The sequence below is a fragment of the Sebastes umbrosus genome, chromosome 4 (genome assembly GCF_015220745.1).
Source record: "Sebastes umbrosus isolate fSebUmb1 chromosome 4, fSebUmb1.pri, whole genome shotgun sequence".
In the NCBI taxonomy this organism is placed as follows: Eukaryota; Metazoa; Chordata; class Actinopteri; order Perciformes; family Sebastidae; genus Sebastes; species Sebastes umbrosus.
In genome coordinates, this window is record NC_051272.1 from 2,751,250 (window position 1) to 2,768,081 (window position 16,832).

The 16,832-nt window shown below is 42.6% G+C and overlaps 1 protein-coding gene across 3 annotated transcripts in view; it reads left to right on the forward strand.

Moving 5' to 3' along the window:
* kcnq1.2 (potassium voltage-gated channel, KQT-like subfamily, member 1.2) overlaps positions 1 to 16,832 on the forward strand; it is a 214,797-nt gene that overhangs the window by 125,934 nt on the left and 72,031 nt on the right. For all 3 annotated transcript variants that reach the window (XM_037768459.1, XM_037768461.1, XM_037768460.1), the window contains 4 exons: positions 7,746 to 7,821; positions 8,755 to 8,849; positions 11,997 to 12,037; positions 12,961 to 13,022. In XM_037768459.1, the coding sequence (XP_037624387.1) occupies positions 7,746 to 7,821; positions 8,755 to 8,849; positions 11,997 to 12,037; positions 12,961 to 13,022 (274 nt within the window). The remainder of the gene's footprint in view (positions 1 to 7,745; positions 7,822 to 8,754; positions 8,850 to 11,996; positions 12,038 to 12,960; positions 13,023 to 16,832) is intronic.

Below are 16,832 nucleotides of genomic sequence, written 5' to 3' on the forward strand. Positions count from 1 at the left end.
CGACACCTTAGGCTGGAACATTAACCCTCAGAACCTGAATCAGCGGTCACATGACGATGAGGTAGCCATTGTCCCAAACTCTTTATTTTACTGCTCCTAGTTTGTCTCTGGCAGGAACAGCAAGACCGTATCTTAAAAGGATCCACATATCAAATTAATATGTGAAGTATATTGCAGTATAAAAAAAACAACATCTACATAAGAACCCATGGAAACTATATCCTTGAAATACTTATTGTTATATTTTTGTTTATATTTTACAGACTACAATCTTAGTTCCTCGTGGCCTTCAGACACTAGCGAAAATCTTTTTTTCCCACGGCTGTAGTTTTTCATTTTCTCGCCCGTCTAACTGGAAACCTCCTCGTCCAAATCTTTAGTTAATTTGGCAGTTAGAGTCGTGTCAAGAGGAGTTCACCAGTCATTAGTCTACTTGTTAGAAATGCTCTCCTCTCCAATCTTCCCTCCGTGCGGTGGGAAAGAGCGGCGTCTGTCTCTGTTCTCCTCAAATAATGAGAGGTTGCGAGACTTGGCGTCATTAACGTTTAACACGGGCGGGACTCTTTTTCTGAGGTCACCAGGATGTCGACCATCTCTCTCTAGAGAGAGGAGCTATTTTCAACGGTGGGATTCTTTCACGACGGGAGACTTTCATTCACATGTACCTGCAGATGTGTGTGTGTGTGTGTGTGTGGTGACTGTGAATGTGTGCATGAGATAGGGACACTTTGCACAAGCAACATAGTATCTTGGTGGAAATCCCAAGTACTGTATGTATCACCACAAAATTCCTTTCAATACTGTTAAAGTCAAGAACAAAATATATTTTGGGCTACACTTGTCTGCATTTTGTTTTTATACATTCCTGCATGCAAACGTGTCCTTTGTTCACAGTATTCAGTAGTTTCACTGTTTGTGATAGAAATTCAGCAGTTTAGGGTTCTAGTGATTCTACAGTATCTGTCGTTTACTCTCGCTCTCTCTGTGGCCACACACATCAAACACGGCTCGCTCTCTCTGTTCTCTCTTTGTCATCAGCTCTTTAATGGGCACTGGGCTTTGATGTGGATCGGTCGCTGCTATTGTCTCCAGCATGTCTTGATTGGTGTCCATTGATCTGGAGGGGGGCTGGACGGGCAGCATGAAAACAACTGGAGCTGACGCGGGGAGGAGGGAAACGGTTGTATCAGAAGCCATATTTAACTATAGCTGCGTCTTGCTGCATGGAGTGCGGTTGAGTCTTGTGTCAAAAAAAGTCATAGAAACACACAGTAAGAGACGGAACGACAGAGGAAAGCAGAGGGTGAGGGAGTGAAGAGCTGTGTTTCTACTGCATGGTACGGCTCACTTTTGTTACGAGGTCCCTTTCTCTAGCCGTGTTTCCACTGTGAATGGTACCCGCTCAGTGTAGGAGGATTCTCAGCTGATCGTCGTAATGCCGGCAGCACATTAAACTGCCGTGGCATCATCTTCAACCAAACCTCTGCACTTCGTCAGTTGGTCGGCATAGTGTACATTTTTTTAAATCTGGGTCGAGTGAAATAAAAATTGCAGTCGCTATTGGCGACAGCTTGGCTATTTAAAAATTGCAGGTTCATGCAGGATGTCTCCTGTAGTACTAGTGATGATCCTCTCTGACCAATCGGTGGTCTGCAGTGTTTTAACTCCATCTTCTAGTATCGGCTCAGCTCGCTTGGAACCTCGACCGAGGAGATACCAAAAGTGGTTCTATCGGTTCCATCCGCAACTTTTGCTAATGGAAACACAAAAACTACCCTTTCTAATGTGTAAGGAACTGTACGTACTACATTGCTTGGTGGGAACCTGCCAAAAGAGACTGCAGGCATGGTAGAGGGAAAGACGGTGAGAGTGACAACTTGGCAATCAAAAAATGGTGATTTGGAAGTCTCTGCACAGAAATTACTGTTGTCCTGGTTTACAGGTACCATTTATGAGCTGCAGTCAAATAACTATCCTGTTCAATCATCAGTCAACAGAATCATAAATATTAGGGCTGTCATAGTTAACGCGATAATAACGCGCAATTTCGTTTTAATGCCACTCATTTCTTTTACGCATTGACACAACTTGCAATGTTTAGGTTGTAGCCAGCTCAATTTCAAAGCTAGAGTGAAAATACTGGCATCATATGAAACTAGAAAACCAACCATGGTCCCAACCATGTCATACTAGCTTGTCGCCAAGGAGGCTTAATAACGCTCTAAACTTACGCTAAATTTTGGCAAGGAAAAACGTATGCTTGCATAAGGCAAGCATATTTGTCCACTCCCATGTTGATAAGAGTATTAAATACTTGACAAATCTCCCTTTAAGGTTCATTTTGAACAGATACAAAATTTAATTAATTTGCCATTTATCACGATTAATTATGGACAATCATACGATTAATCACGATAAATTATTTTAATAGATCGACAGCCCTAATAAATAAATGCAAATAATAACATATAAATTGTGATTTCAGCAACATTTGGCTGTTTACCTATTGTTTTGGTGTTGCACTGAAAACGGACATCTTTACGATAACAACCTGAACGTGTGAACACGCAGCGTTTTCACAGGTGATAAATCATCTTCAGATTCAGCCGGTTTAGTGCGGAGGTGGCCTGAGAAAGACAGAAAGTTGTGTTTAACTTCTCGCATGCAAACCACTCTTTAGAGCTGGTATCATTTCCCACGAGAAAAACCCTTTAGAGGAAAATTCACATGGGAGAATTTGTTGCGTTTGAAGCCCATTCATTTAAAACCCTCATCGAATGGAAGAACTTGGCTGTTGACGATGTAGTGTCTCTCACTTATAATTCTTACCACGGCGGCACCCTCTGGCATGCCATCACTTTTAGATCAAACATCCCTGAAAGAATGTAGTCATCTTATCCTCCCCAGATATGATAAAGGGATGTCTGTTTTTGAGGAGAACAGAGGAGCACATCTCTTTGATGGACCAAAGCACCAGTCATAAAGCTTATCTCTCACACACATGCACACATACACACTGACACACACACACACACACAGACTGGCCAGCAGTCTTGCTGGGCCCTGACCGGAGCACATTGATGTCTAAGGCTGCTCTCTCCTGACTGACTCCGAGGTTATTGCAGTGCACCATGGAAGCACAGGATATTTGACGGTCCCCTGCCAAATAAAGAGCCGAGGGGGGTGATGGGGAGAGTTGCCATTGACAACTCCGAGATCTCCAAAGTGACCATCAGAAATGAAAAAAGTTATTAAGAGAGGAGGGTCCAGGGGGAGGCCTAAATCTGTCGCAGCTTTTCAGGAGAGGGACACGACTCCAGCAGCTACAGCTTGTACATGACTTCTACAGATGACCTGATGAAGAATAGCGAGTCTGTTGAGAAGAGCCAGGAGTTCGGGTTTAATCCGTAAAAGAAAAAAAAAAGAAAAAAACAGCCTTCCCAATAGAGACTGAATCACAGAGCGCAGGACAATGGGAAATATGTTGAAGTGGGCGAGATCTGAGCTTTGCTGACTCAAGAGGAGTCCCCAGGATACGCTGTGTGTCAAATCCTCTGCACAGATGAAAAATAAACACGAAGAAGAAGAGAAAAAAGAGAGAGGCCGAAGGAGATGAGAAGGAGGCAGAGTCAAGTGTTTGAAGGGGCAGCAACAGCAGAGAGTCGTAGGAATTACATTTCTCTGTGCCAAACTTTTAATGTGAGTGAGGTGGGGGGGTTGGTGTTATTCTTTTATCACACTTACCCAATGAACATGTGTGCACATTTGTGTCAAACGCAGGAAGCGAGGAGGAGGGCGAGGAGGGAGCGGGGGGTACAGTTGTACAACGATCAAAACCGCACATGTTTTTTGTTTCCTACATGTGTTTTCTTTCCCAATTACGCTCAAACCTCCGAGTCACACAGAAACACACACACATCCTTCTCCTGATCGACGATGGAGAGGTGGGGTGTAGACTAGGGCCTCATGCTCTTTACGTTGGGCATTGTTTGTGTGCATTTCCTCCTATAGCTCGGGCAGGCCCGGCGTGGAGGGCAGGAAAAAAGACAGCAGCCCCGACAGCCTTTGATGTTCATGTTTTATGGTCCCATGTAAACGCATTGTCTGTTAAGTCCTTTTGTTATCCCTCCGTCTAATTAAGACCTCAGAGCGACTTGTTGACTCTACAAAGACTTTGTTTGGGGAGCGGGGGGAGGGTGCTGTGTGTTTTTTGTGTGTGTCAAGGGTGTGTTTGTGTGCACGTGGGTGTGTCTCCTCTGATTGGGACGTAGTTTGAGAGAAATGTTCATTACCCCCTAAAAGCACACAGACTTTGATGTAATAATGGAGTCATTAATTTCTGTTTGAGTGGAGAAGACATGACAAGTGTGTAGAAGTGGCAATGCAACCCTGATCATTGTCTTATATTGTCCTCCATTACCTTTTTTATTTCTGCCATCTTCCTCCGCAGAAAGAATCTGGTGACGTCGGTTTGCCGTTAATCCACCCCTGTCAGCAGATACGCTGCTCCTACACACACCGTCCCGCGGTTTAGCAGCTTAACTTTGATGTCTCTGATACCAACAGATGGCTGAAAGGTCACCTGTCTCTGAGACATACTGTACATGAAATAGAAGACAGATCGAGAAGAAGGCACAAACAAATGGAAGCCTGCTAACCGGCAGACAGGGAACTGTTTTTATTAGATATTTGTTATCTGAAGTAGCACATAATACTGCATTATCTGTGCTTTCACTCTGTAAGAATCAAGTCTGTAATAGTCAATAAGCATATAAGGGCTCTTCAACAATCTAATGCATTGTCCTTCTTACATAGAGGACTAGTGCCTGGTAGTGAGAGGTGAACACGGATGTACTGGACCCCTCTTTGCACTTGCACCGATCAGGGGCGGAGCCAGATGTTGTAAACATTCGGGGCTCAGCCCAAACTAACGAAGGTCTGGGGGCATCCTCCCCCGGGGAGTTTTTTACCCCATTTATGGATTCTATTTTTCAAGTCATTTGAGATATTAGAATATCTGAAAATCTGGAAAAACATCATCCTGTAGAGAGGACATCCTATTTTGTTTCTAATTGTTCTCCAACTGTCTTCATCTTTCTGAAACCATAACTCAGCAAATGTTGAGGATAAATTTTCACTCCTAAAAAGAGGCAATATTTGGCGGATGCTACTGTTTTTAAGTTACTTAACGTACATTGGATAGGGTAGGAATTTAGCGTAAATAGCATTACTAATCTTGAATCCCAGACTTTTTTTTCAGACATTTTTCTGACTTTTTTTTCGGACATTTTTTCAGATCTTTTTTTTCAGACTTTTTTTTCAGACTTTTTCCAGATCTTTTTTTTCAGACATTTGTCAGATCTTTTTTTTCAGAAGATTTTTCAGACTTTTTTTTCGGTCATTTTTTCAGACTTTTTTTTCAGATCTTTTTTTTCGGACATTTTTTCAGACTTTTTTTTCGGACATTTTTTTAGATCTTTTTTTTCGGACATTTTTTCAGACTTTTTTTCGGACATTTTTCAGACTTCTTTTTCGGACATTTTTTTAGATCTTTTTTTTCGGACATTTTTTCAGACTTTTTTCGGACTTTTCTTTCAGACTTTTTTCCTATTTTTGTTATACTATTTTGTCTATTTCCCCAGTAAAATAAATTTGTGCTTTGATCATTTTCTGGTCTAGTCAGAGAGACTGAGGTGAAATGACACAAAATTGAGGGTATTTTAAAAAGAAACTGAAAGAAGGAGCAGAGAGCTTTCAAATTAATGAATTTTATGAAATGAAATCAGCATTCATCATTTATTTCTGCATTAAAACCTAATGATGAACAGTATCAGTATCAAGAGAAATGAAGGGATAGAGAGTGTTTTATGTTCATTGTACACACCTCAAGTCTCAACTTTGGGGTGTGGACAACAAGAGTGGTGTTGTGTAGTTTTTTTGTGCATGTCAAAGGTCTGCAAAGTCCCGACCAAAGGGAGTTATTCTCCCCCGCAGAAACGCTGCTCCTGAGCTGCCTGAAACGCCTCGCTTGAAGTCCCGCCTTTTCTTCTGTAACGTGGTGATGTCACCAAGTAACACATTTGCATTAGGGATGCTAATTTTGAAGAAAATTCTTAACCAATAACCGACCCACGTTAACCGATTATTAACTGTTCACCGACAAGATTAGTGCCTCGCATGCAGCAGAATATCAGGAGAGCTACTAGCAGCCATGGTGCTGCGTGTAGTGTCGCAGACATGGAGCCACGTTCCCAGTAAAAGTCTCCACCGCACATTTAGTTTAGTTTAGCAGATTGTCCGCTGTGTCTGCCCAGATTAACGATAGCGGTTGTCCGACAAATAGAGTGTTTTTGTGCTACGTTAGCATCTATAGCTCTGCTGGTAGCTTCGTGCTCGCCGCCGCTCTCTCATTGTGGTGTAACTTTTGCGAGTGTCCGAAAGTCTATGTGTGTGGCGGCGGGGAATGTGGGTTTGTCGGTGGCGTTATAGCTGTGAACATAGCTGTAGCAGACAGTGTGTGTACACTTTATTTGTCGGTGGATAAATGCTACGAGGCTACAACTCGCTCCGCTCAAGCAAGCTATAGATGGGGGGGTGGGGCTTGAGCTCAAACGGAGCGTTTCAGACAGAGGGTGAAAAGAGGTGCTGCAGTACAGCCCACATGAGAAAAATAAAGTGTTTTTTTAATAGTAAAGGATGCAAACATGTTCGAGTAGAAACACAAAATACAAATATGAACCTGAAAATGAGCATAACAGTTCCTCTTTAAGATAAATACCAGAGTGTGCTTAATGTATGATGTCTTAGGAGCTTCCTCAATGCCCTTGAATATATAACACAACAATATGTCTTTCTTATATTCACCTGATGATTTGACAACTCTTTAACTGCTGGGCTCTCTGTGTGTCCCTCAGTGCCTGCACACAGTATTTGTGTGTTTTCAATCACTCGGGCCGCTGACATCCAGTCACTCAACACATTTTCAGCCCGTGTTTTCTCATTATCTATTTTCACTCATGGCACATATCGTCCAAACACGCTGCTGTCACTTATCCAAGGACGTGCTTCGGCACTTTCTGACAAATAAATCACATGAGCACCAGAGCTCACAAGGAGAGCCTCCTTGAAAAAACAAACACAACTGCATGCCGTACAGTCACTACGGTATGCAAGCATGAGTTTGTGTGTGTGTGTGTGTGTGTGTGTGTGTGTTGTTTGCATCCAGCGGTTTCTGTTTCAGTGTTTAGCTCCGTACCAGTGGGCTTTCCTTTTCGTGTTGACACAGATGTGCTGCTTGGAGCCGAGGGGACGCGTGTTTTGGGACTCCTCTTAATGCAAACTCAGTCTGTTTTCCTTCTGTTTCGCTTCGCACCGTGTTGTTGCAGAATCCTAGTTGTGAAAGATAAGGCAAGCCCCGATAGAGAGCAAGGGATTAATCTGTGTTGACACATACAGTTAGAGGTTAAACATGTATTTGTTGTGAACATGAATGCATACCTGTCGACGTGTGTGTGCTCTCCTGTCAGGGCCACATGTTCTGCTGTTGCATGGTGCACACATTGTTCATTGATTCTTGAAGGTTTAAGGTTCTTTATTTGTCATTTATCAATTCCAGCAAAGCAGGCATTGCCAATTAAAATCAAAATCCAAAACAAGCCACTTTTTACAACAAGGAATCATCTGTAGATTTGGTTAACCATCAGTGTTTTTCTTTTAGACTAAATAAGTCTTTCTTTCTGTCACAGGTTGTCCCATGCCCAGAGATCAGCCGTAAAAGTCCTCCGCAGAATGCAGTACTTTGTGGCCAGGACGAAATTTCAGGTAAGCAAAAAGGAAATCCACATGAGGAGGGAGAAATTCTGCAGAGTTAAGGAGAGCAAAGGAGGGGGGGGTGATTCAGATATAAAGAGAGACAGATTGAGAGTGAGAGAGAGGGAGTGAGAGGAGTGTGTGTGTGTAGTGTTTTTGCGGTTATACAGGATGAGCAGGGGGAGCCCCGAGGGTATATATCAGCTGCAGCGCTGCTGTGCATGTGTACGTGTGTTTGTGTGTTTGTGTGTGTTTGTGTGTAAATGCCTGAAACTTGCACCTGCATGTCTTCTTTGTGCTCACTTCAGTTCAGTCGTAGTATCAAGGGAAGTCTACTAACCTGTCTCTGGGGCTACAGTAGGAATTCACTTATTGTAATGCACTCACAAAAACACACACACCTGCAAAACACTTATACACACACACACACACAGCAGGACATGGCTTCATGCACAATTATGTTCAAACACTTTTTTTTGTGCAGTTAATAATTTAAATTAAAATCAAACCAACATAATCATGTTTGAGATACTTTGGCAAATCATTTTCATGCTACATGTTATTGCCGAATGGTTCCTGTATTCTTACTGTCTCCGAGTGCTCGATATGTTTTCAATTATGGCCTAAGTGATGTCAGCTGCAGAGGCTATACCAAGGATACCCTAAAGAGTTCACTGGGTTCGTTCTGATGCTGCTTGTGTCTACGTCACACTAAACAAAGCTGTGAAAGGATCCTTAACACGATTCACGATCGGTGCACGCACACACAAACACACACACACACACAAGGAGTTAACAATGAACCCTTTGCACCCAAGGGGGTTGGGGATGTTTTCGGGGACCGAGCAGCAGCGACTATAGTTGACAATGGCTTTTGTGTCCCTCCGTCTGTGTGTGTGTTTGTGTGTGTGTGTGTGTGTGTGTGTGTGTGTGTGTGATCCACAGCAAGCGCGGAAGCCCTATGATGTGCGAGACGTGATCGAGCAGTATTCCCAGGGTCACCTCAACATGATGGTCCGCATCAAGGAGCTGCAGAGAAGGTGGCGTCCTTGACTTTGTTTCATGCTCTTTTCTTCCTCGCTTTGTTTCTCCAACTTTGTGCCAGATGAGTTCAACTTTTTTCTTTTTTTTTTACATTTTTGCCACCGTTGATGATCGATACCTACGGTGGCCGATGAGGCACAAAACATTTCCATCACGATAAATGTGTTTCAGCCATAGAAATGACACCAATTCAAAAAACACACATGAAAATCCAAAACAACAGAAACGTGCGGCAAATGAAAAGACGTGTTGCAGAAAGACAAAACAAATGCATTAACAGCAAACACAATGCAAATACAGAAATTATGCATGTCAAAACACACAAACCCTGAGAACAAATGCAACAGAAAAATGCTGCATAAAAGCTACATTTGGCCTTAGTCAATATTATAAAAGTATAAAATCTGTTGCTCTTTTATAATATTGTAAAAGACTAAGGCAAAATGTAAAAAAAGATTACGTACCTTTTTATGCAACCCTGTCTCTTACACAATAAAGTTCCCATACAACTAAACTGCATAACCAAAATACGCTTTAAGGGTATTGTTCCCGGATTATGGTTGAAGTTTTAAACAGTTATAAACACGTGATTTACGTTACTTCAAACAGATCGAAAACGCAACAAAACTTCTTGATTGAGTTTAGTAAAAAAACAAACATCATGGTTTGGCTTAAAATGACTTAAACACAAAATAAAAACGCAATAAATGTGTGTTTCACAAGGGACACGAACAGCGGTCTCCTGGGGGACATTTCGGTGTTTTTTGGACCGATCCACCTCCCCCCCCCGCCCAACGGTGGACTTTCTCACTTGTTATTACACGGCAGTGTTGAATACTCGATTCTGATTGGTCAATCACAGCGTTCTGCGGTCTGTAATTTCTATATAACAGACCGTTGCTATGTATAGCAGACGGTTGCTATGTATAAAAGACCGCTGCTATGTATAACAGACCGTTGCTATGTATAACAGACCGTTGCTATGTATAACAGACCATTGCTATGTACAACAGACCGTTACTATGTATAACAGACTGTTGCTATGTATAGCAGACCGTTGCTATGTATAGCAGACCGTTGCTATGTATAACAGACCGTTGCTATGTACAACAGACCGTTACTATGTACAACAGACCGTTGCTATGTACAACAGACCGTTACTATGTATAACAGACCGTTGCTATGTATAGCAGACCGTTGCTATGTATAGCAGACCGTTGCTATGTATAGCAGACCGTTGCTATGTATAACAGACCGTTACTATGTATAACAGACCGTTGCTATGTATAACAGACCATTGCTATGTATAACAGACCGTTGCTTTGGGCGCAGCTCTGATGTCGGACTCTGGAGGACAGTTTTTTGTGTCAAAATCTTGATTTCTTCGGTAAGTAGTTGTGTAATAAGCGGGATAATGTACAGCTAGCAGGTCTCCCTGGGATTCTTTCACAACAATGACTGGCTCGCTGTACATTATCCCTTACTTATACCCACTACTATTCAATAACTTTTTTTATTCAATGTATTTTCATTCACGGTCGCTCATTGTACGACGTCACTCGCTGCAGCCGTCTGCGGACTTACAACAGTATTTGTGATGCGACAAAGATGAGCGTTTTCTTCCAAACATAATTGAGAATGCAATTTAGTTGTGTGGGAACAGAATTTGTAGGAGCCTCGTCTCTCTGTTCTGGTCTCTACTGGGCCGAACATCAAGTTGTTCCACTCAGCGCTCCCCCTAGAGGCCCGGAGAACTTCTGTTGTGTTGACCGCTGGATATGCAGCGCTTCTCTGTTGCATTTGTTTTCAGGATTTGTGTCTTTTTGACTTTGCATCATTTCTGTATTTGCAGCGTGTTTGCTATTAATGTGATTTATCACTTGCATCATAATGTTGTATTTAATCTTGACTTTCATACGTGTTTTTGAATTGGCATCGTTTATGTAGCTGCAGCATGTTTCTCCTAATGGAAATTGTTTGGGCTGGCTCGTTTGGCCTTGTCAGTCACTGACCTGAACTGGGTCATGACGACAACAGAGAAGAAGAGTGAAGGCTCCGTAACATATTTCTCTATTCATCTTTCAGTAATTGCAGTACAGTTTGTTTCTGTTCTTAAAGCTCATCTGACAGATGGAACAGGGCCTCACTGCTCTGTGATTTGTTACACCTTGTTATGCCGTGTTTCCAGTCCTCACTAAAGTTTCCCGCACTTTTTTTCAGCTTTTTTTTTACATGATTTTCACAACCCTCCAACATGAAGGAGGTCGCTTAGGTAATAAATTGGGTCAAATGTATGTAAGCACGTCACCTGGGCCCTCGTAACACCTATTTTTGCAGTAATTCAGCTGAACCACGGTAATGCTCTGTGAAATGTTGAAACCAGCAGGGCATCATAATGTGTCAGTAAATCAAGAAAAGACTCAGATTCTTTGATTATTTAATACAATTTCTAATTAACTGGAGTGATAAAAAAGCTTCATTACAAAGAATCATAGAACCAAAGGGTCTTTTAAAATCACAATGTGTCTCATAAACATCCAAGCTGCTGATTTATTGTTAAAACTTTTTAAACAGACTAATACTAAAACTTAACATTCAACAGAAAGATCCGAAGAAAAAGATCACAGCGCTCGCCACATGTGACTCCTTCAAAAACACCACAATAATGTAGCGACCGCTCGCTTTGCATCAAATGGGTCCCCGACATAAATGAAGGATAGTTAAAGACATGTGATTGCTGTGATTAAAAAGCCTTGATTTAAGGTGATGAAAAGAAGAGAAATGCTTTGCCGTGCATATTGAACTGTTTCGGTAACTTAATAGATGACTAACGGTCCACATGTGCAACACAAACCTCTTGCAAGTCTCATTGTTTATTTTGGAAGCTTGACTTCTCAATAAGAACATTAATTTATTCATCCTTTTAAAACTTGCATGTGGGTTTTTTTCCCAAAATCATGAATACCGTTCAAGCTGACGCCATTTGTTTAATTTTATTGGCTCTATAAATCCGCTTACATTATTTTACTGTTTTGTTCATGAGCTGGAATAAAGTGCTGTTTACTCAACTGAATCTCCTCTCTGTATCTGGCCAGCGTTTTGACCTTCCTCACTTCAATTACTTCTGTCTTTCTTTCCTTCAGGCTCGACGGCACACTGGGGAAGCCGGGAATGTTTCTTCCAGGTAAATACACAGAAAACACAACAACAGTCTACATCTGATAGACAGCCGTCACTCCTCGCTCCATCTCTGTGTTTACGCCTCACACATATACACAAGCTGTGCCAGACTAAATATGAGAGAGAGGGGTCCCTAATGTGTGTCTCTGTTTGGATGTGGGCATGTTTACATGTGTGTTTTTGTATATGTGTGAATGGGGGAATTTGTGCTTGTTTCACCGTGCATGTAGGCACGTACAAGCAGGCTTAGGGGGGTTTGCATGCGTGTATGGATGTACTTCAGAGTAGCTACTTTGGTTTTGAATTTATATCATATTAACCAGTAGGCCAGTTGGACAAAAGGATTGGATTAAGAAAACGGAGCCCTGTACTCTCCAATCTTGCATACTCTCTAAAGCACACACACACACACATTTCATACACATATAACAGTGTGAATGAATGCTTATACTCACCATCAATCAATCTGTGAAATCAGTTTTTACACTTCTGAAGAGAAGTTCTCAGAAACCCCTGCGTTGCTAATGCAGATCTAGAGTTCTAGTGCAGGCTTAACCTACCTAAACTCTGCTAACTCGTGTTTTTAAGGTTACATAACTGTTTCTGACATGCATTTACCGTTGACATTACAGTAGGGGGCTGTAAACTGCCACTGTGGCGCGTACCCACAAAAGGCGGCAAAAAATGAATGAATGGATGTTTTCACTAAGAATCCTGAGCCTTCAGGGCTCTTACTGTAAATGACAATGTTATGTTTGTAACGTGTGCGTGAGCGTAGCGGTAATTGATCTGAGTGTGACCAAATGCACTTATTTTCTGCATCTGTTTTTTTGTGTTTTTGCAAATGCCACCAAGAAAATCAGTAGTTATAGTAGCACTGAATGTTTGTTTGTAATATGTTTGATTTTCTTTGTTTTCATTCACCAGGAAAAGGAGAAGATAAAGAATACCCAACTATTGGAGCGCGACTGATCAGGCTAGAAGATAAGGTAGGCACACTCCTGCTGCTCGGCGTGTGTTTTGTCTGGAAGTCTGAGAGATAGACTGGTTATATTACCCTTGGTGTTCATATGTGTGTGTGTGTGTCTGTGAGTTATCAGATGAATGCGTGTAGTGGATTCTTTTGATGTGACCATGTTTTGGCTGGTCTCGGTCAGTCTGCTGCACCAAAATGCCAAACATACACCTGCATCCTCCCCAACTTATCAGCATCTCTTCAGCGCTGCGTTTACGCTGCACTTACATTTCTGTTCATTCTGCTCTTTTTTTTGTTTTCTTGCGGGCTGAGTCATTTTGATGATTTTTCCATGCCAGCCCTTCTTTTTTTCCTGTACGTTGGGCGGCGACAATTCTTGGATGTTTATGTTTCCATACGTGAATATTAGAGTCCTGGAAGCATTAGTCGTCATACAGTGAGGCATAGCCAATAGACAACAGCTGTGTTATGAAGGGTGTAACTAGGCGTGTCCTCTTTCTCACAGAGGAACAAGCACAACGTGACGCCAGCATGATGCCAACCCCGATGCCAGTGTAATGCCAACGTAGACGTTTCCTTTGTGGGGGGATGGTTGCACCAGTTTGGACTGGTGTGACTGCCGTCCTGTCTTTTCCATGATCGAATCATATGCAGTGTGTTTGTTAGATTGAGTTGTGTGGCTACATCTGCTGTCTGTTTGTCGGCCTGGTGGCACCGCTACAAAGTGAAATCATGTTTGTGGATGTGGAGATGTGTTATGCGTTGGAGCATGTGTTTTTTCACGTCACTGGTGAAGACAAACCATCAAGTTGTTCTCACATGTTACAGTAAATGAAAACAACTCCTATACAATAGAACAATGCGTTCTGTCGCCACTTCTTTTCTATTCAAGTCAGCCAGCTCAGGATTCCCCCCCCCACTTTGCCTTGACATTTACCATCCCATCTCTGCGCGCCCATCGACACCGATGTTCTCTCTAATGTTTGCATGCGTTTGCTGTTCTCGGACTCCTTTTGTTACGGAGAGAGGAGTAATGATCTTGAACCGATGTACTCTCCGAGCCTGAAGACCTCCCTCGGTGATTGAGTTACGGCCCATTTGCTCTGGGCTACATGTTGTGATCGCAATCTCCTGATTGGAAACATAAACCTGCGTTCAGAAGTGCCTCCCCTACCTATGACTTGCTCTCTTTTTTCTCTTTTAGTCTCTCTCTTTTCCCTCTTTCACTTCTTCTCTCTCCCCTCCCGGCCTTGACATGAAGGCAAACTACAATTGAGAGGTGGATAATTGAGAAACAAATCAGTTGAACCCCCACTGATGCAGGCTGGAACCAATCACCATTCCTCTAATCACAACTGCATACCGTATGCATGCATTGCTGCAACAAGCGTCCTCTCAAAGCAAAACAGAAGCGTACCCATCCTTCATAATTACTATTTTCCTCACCTCAGCACCCGCCCCCTTCCCCCTCTCTCTCATTTCTGGTCGTGTGAATTCCTTGTTTTGATTTTTCTGACAGGACGGCACACCTGTTAACTGGGAAAAGGGGGGGCGGCCTCCTTTTCCCCCCCGAGGCGGCAGGTGGATGAACCCACCGACCTCTGTTTCTGGGTTCATTCCCTTGTCCTCCTCCAGATACGCCGGCACCATTAAGCTCCAGTAGCACTTCATAGATATCACTGTTATCACTGTCCACTAGATAGACTCAATATGTCAGCTTTATGTTTCTGGAATGTATTTGATAATTACTCTCATAGTGTAATCCTGAATGAAATGACCTACAGGAGCATTTCCTTTGTGCCCCTCGTCCCATTTTCACGGTTTTCTTTACTTTGTTGAAAGTTAGAAACCTGAATGTTTTTTTGACACCTACAGTAACAAAATGTATTCACTCTTGAAACAACATTTCAACATGAAACTTGTGTTTCAGCAGCAACATAATAGGGATGTCATGAGAACTGATACTCTGGAAACAAGTTGATGTCAAAACTCGTCTTTCTACCGTAGCTACCGTCCAGGGCTCGAGACTAATGGCGTGCCGTCGAAAATGTGTTTGGTATGGCATAAACAAACTATCAACGTGCCCAGGGGACGCACACAATGTTTTCCCTGATAATGCTCCATAGTGAAAAACAAATCTGTGTTGAATTCAGCAGGACGCGAGCTAGTTAACGTTAGCTGTTAGCTGTTAGCTGCCTACCGGCTGCTAACAGCTAACGTTAACTAGGAGTGTGTTCCAATCCATGTACTTCCAGAAGTACACTTCAATGTCGTGCACTTTGTGCACTCTGTACTCACTTGAGTAGTGTGTAAATTTCAGCGGGGTAGGGTCGTCTCAAATCGAATACTCTGCGGCGCACTGACCGGAAATGACGATCGCAACATTTGACCGCGGCTCGCTACCCGCCAAAATATCTTCTGAAAAAAATGAAAGCAGAGTGGAAATTACGTTTCCAACACCGTCGCCTACGCCTACGATGTGTCCTCCTGTTGGCTGAAAATGCAGCGGTATGTTTACGTATTGTATTGTTTTGTTCTGTTATCTACGTATGTTTGAATAGCGGTCGTGGCTCCGCCCCTTCCGCTACGTAGCCAAGGTGGCGAAAGTTGAGTGTGGAAAGTGTCCAGCGTTCCACACTCAACGATCTGACCGTTTTGAGTACAACATCCGGGTACTTCGAGTGCACTGCATTTTGCCGTACTTCCCAGTGTGAACGCACTTATGCACTCAAAGTAGTAAGTGTAAGTACAGAAGTACGCGGATTGGAACACACTGTAGCTCTCGTCCCGCCGATTTCAACATGGGAGCTGCCGTTGACATTATGATGCGTTCAGGCTCTATTCAGTAAAAATGGCAAAGGTAAATTTCAACGTTATGATGTGTTCAAATACAATCATGTGAAATGGAGTTTTTGGTGAGAAACTTGTATAAATCCAGTTGTTTGAAGGAGATGTTTTCACTGCAATATAAAATAGATAATAGAGGGAGTTATGACCTGATTAACTTCTTAACAAACGCAAGTATGCAAACGGTGATAAAGGAGTGGATGTTGAAGTACACAGGATTTATTGTTTTACTTTTGTTTTTTTCTGTGGTATCAAATTGGTATTGAGAGTCGTGGAATTTCACTGTTATTGGTATCGACCACTAAATCATCCCTACAACATAATGCCTCATCCAAACATAACGCTCGAGCTAAATGAGAGTTTACATGAGATGTATTACCAGATAAAATACACAATGAGTCAAGTTTGCCGTAAGTTCAAATGGTAAGGGTGCCCTTGAGTTCAGTTGCGTGTTGTTGTTGCAACAGAATCTCCGAGCGCCGACCCTTTTGTTTGTATCGCATCACTGCACGCATTTCATAATGTTGTGTAATTTCTGGGTTGCGTCACCTCTTTGCATGTTGCTCATAATAGTAAAACCTAATCACACAGGAGGCAAAGCCCCGGTGTCACAGTTGAATCACCTCCGTTGAGGAACTTTCCCAATAGCCCTGAGGAATTATTCATCAACTCTGTGCCCTAATGTTTGTGTGTGTGTGCATAAGAGTGTGTTCCCATGCCTTTCTCAATACTCACTCTTGGTCGACGTCCAACTTAATTTTTTTTTTTGACAAATTCCCACTTTCTACTCCCCTTTCCCCCGTAAAACACCAGACGCCGACCGCTGTGACTGCGCTTTACGCTGCAGCTGAGTAAGTAACATAGAATCATTTTCTTGTCCAGCTATTGTCGGCACATCACTTGTAGATGAATTTATCTTCAGCGGGCTGAAGGGGGCTCCGGCATTGTGTGTCCTGTACAGGGTTAGACAGTGATT